At 41.8% G+C, this 2137-nt stretch overlaps 1 protein-coding gene across 1 annotated transcript; it reads left to right on the forward strand.

Moving 5' to 3' along the window:
* The first annotated feature begins 301 nt into the window (after nt 1–301).
* Nucleotides 302–1485, forward strand: LOC137831832 (protein LIGHT-DEPENDENT SHORT HYPOCOTYLS 2). The gene has a single exon (XM_068639681.2). It carries the CDS (start codon nt 778–780, stop codon nt 1306–1308), a length of 531 nt encoding a protein of 176 aa, XP_068495782.1. The 5' UTR covers nt 302–777; the 3' UTR covers nt 1309–1485.
* Nucleotides 1486–2137: the final 652 nt, after the last annotated feature.

A 2137-nucleotide genomic window follows, 5' to 3' on the forward strand; every position in this document is an offset into this window, starting at 1 on the left:
AATAGCACAATATAGATTAGAGAGTGAAGTTATTGCCACCCTCTCTCATTACTCTAAAGTAAAGAATGAATGCAACATTCTCAAAGAATATAGTTATAGATATTTTTCATCTTTGCATTTAAATTGATTGTATAAAAAAGGTTTATTTCATATATCAAGTAGAATAATTTTCATTTTCTATTAAAATAAAATAAAGTAGTGATGAAAAAGTGAAGGATATGGAATGACGCGCTTAGAAGGAGAGTGAGAAAATTGCAAAAGATGTGTCTCTTGAGCTATGGTCAGCATCATCACTATCTCACTGCCAAACTTTGTCCTGTTTTGGGGCACAGTGCCCTCTTCCTCATTTAACCCTTCTTCTTCTTCTTCTTCTTCTTCTCTCTCTCTCTCTCTCTCTCACTTCCTCATGCTTCACTCTCACACAACTCCCACTTCCTTCACCTGCAACACACAAATCTCTCCATCTTCTCACTTCACTCTGCAACACAAAAACATGCACTCTTTTAGCTTCCATGTCACTACTTAGCTTCTCTAACCAATACCTACCATCTTTTTTTCTTCCTATCCGTACACACCCTCTTCACTTAGTTTCTACTACACAATAAAAACCCTAGCTACTCCTCCTAAGAACAACTTCATTTTCCAGATACACATATATGTTTATATAGAAGCTTCGTTGGTGCTGGATCCTTCTACTTCAACCTACCACCACAAAATCAACCTCCCTCTACACAAGATCCCACTCAAATCCAAATCAACAACCATCAGATCTTCGCAATGGAGAGCCTGCCATCCCCAAGAACAACAACTTCAAGCACCACCAACGGCGGCGCCAGTAGTACTCCGAGCAGGTATGAGAACCAGAAGCGGCGAGACTGGAACACGTACAGCCAGTACCTGCGGAACCACCGGCCGCCGCTGACGGTGGCGATGTGCAGCGGGGCGCACGTGCTGGAATTCCTGCACTACCTGGACCAATTCGGGAAGACGAAGGTGCACAACCCGACGTGCCCGTTCTTCGGGCTGCCTAACCCTCCGGCGCCGTGCCCCTGCCCGCTCCGCCAGGCCTGGGGCAGCCTGGACGCCCTCATCGGGCGCCTCCGCGCCGCCTACGAGGAGAACGGCGGCAGAGCCGAGAACAACCCCTTCGGCGCCCGCGCCGTGAGGCTGTACTTGCATGATGTGCGTGAGTTTCAGGCGAAGGCGAGAGGTGTTAGCTACGAGAAGAAGAGAAAGAGGCCAAAGTCGAACATCTCTAATGCAGCTCCTGTTACCACTTCCCCCAATGCCACTGCCACTGCCACTTAGCATCATCACTTCCAAACCAATTATATAATTACTATCATCCATCACGCCATGCCCTCACATGCATATCTTTATATATCATCATCTCTCTCTTTTTTATATCTTAGTCTATATCAAACTTGTGCCTCTTTTATGTTTATTTTTGGCAACTTTAAGGTTCTATTTATATTCCTTTGCAAACGTGTTTACGCCGTCTTCTGAATTGTTGAGATGTTTTCCATAACTCTTCTGGCTTCCTGTGTTCCAGGAAATACAATGCATACCAAACTAGGATATGTTTATGCCTATTTTAGTGTTCAAATTAATCGACATTTTCGGGGTTTCTGATTCTCTACAGTCACACATTCACTATGGTTTCTATAAAATCATGAGCTGATGAAGTGTACTTGATGAACACACATGTTTAGATACCTTGTTAGTGAGAAAGATTGAAGTTTTAACAGATATATATACCTGAAAATATATGGATGGTTGCACTAGCACTTGCCCTTGTACTTGTAAAGTAATTAAGAAGTTGCTGGTGCTGCCACTGTGATTTGTTTTCGTTGTGTATTTTAGTTAATAATTAGTTACAGAGGAGATTAATTATCTTCTGTTTTTCATTGTGTTACATACTGATTAAGTAACAGTCTTTGTTTCTTTTCCCTCTGATCCATGCATGGATTATAAGAAAGGGTGTTATGAGTAGTTAGTTGGGATTAAAAAGAATGAATGTAATATGATATTAATGAAAGTAATAGTTAGGTTGGTAGAGGAAGTGGAAGAATGTATTATTGAGAGGAAATAATAAGTGAGGTGGTCAAATGGAGTTAGGTATATATTAGTTTGATGC

Source organism: Phaseolus vulgaris, chromosome 6 (genome assembly GCF_051622355.1).
Source record: "Phaseolus vulgaris cultivar YP4 chromosome 6, ASM5162235v1, whole genome shotgun sequence".
NCBI classification, from domain to species: domain Eukaryota; kingdom Viridiplantae; phylum Streptophyta; class Magnoliopsida; order Fabales; family Fabaceae; genus Phaseolus; species Phaseolus vulgaris.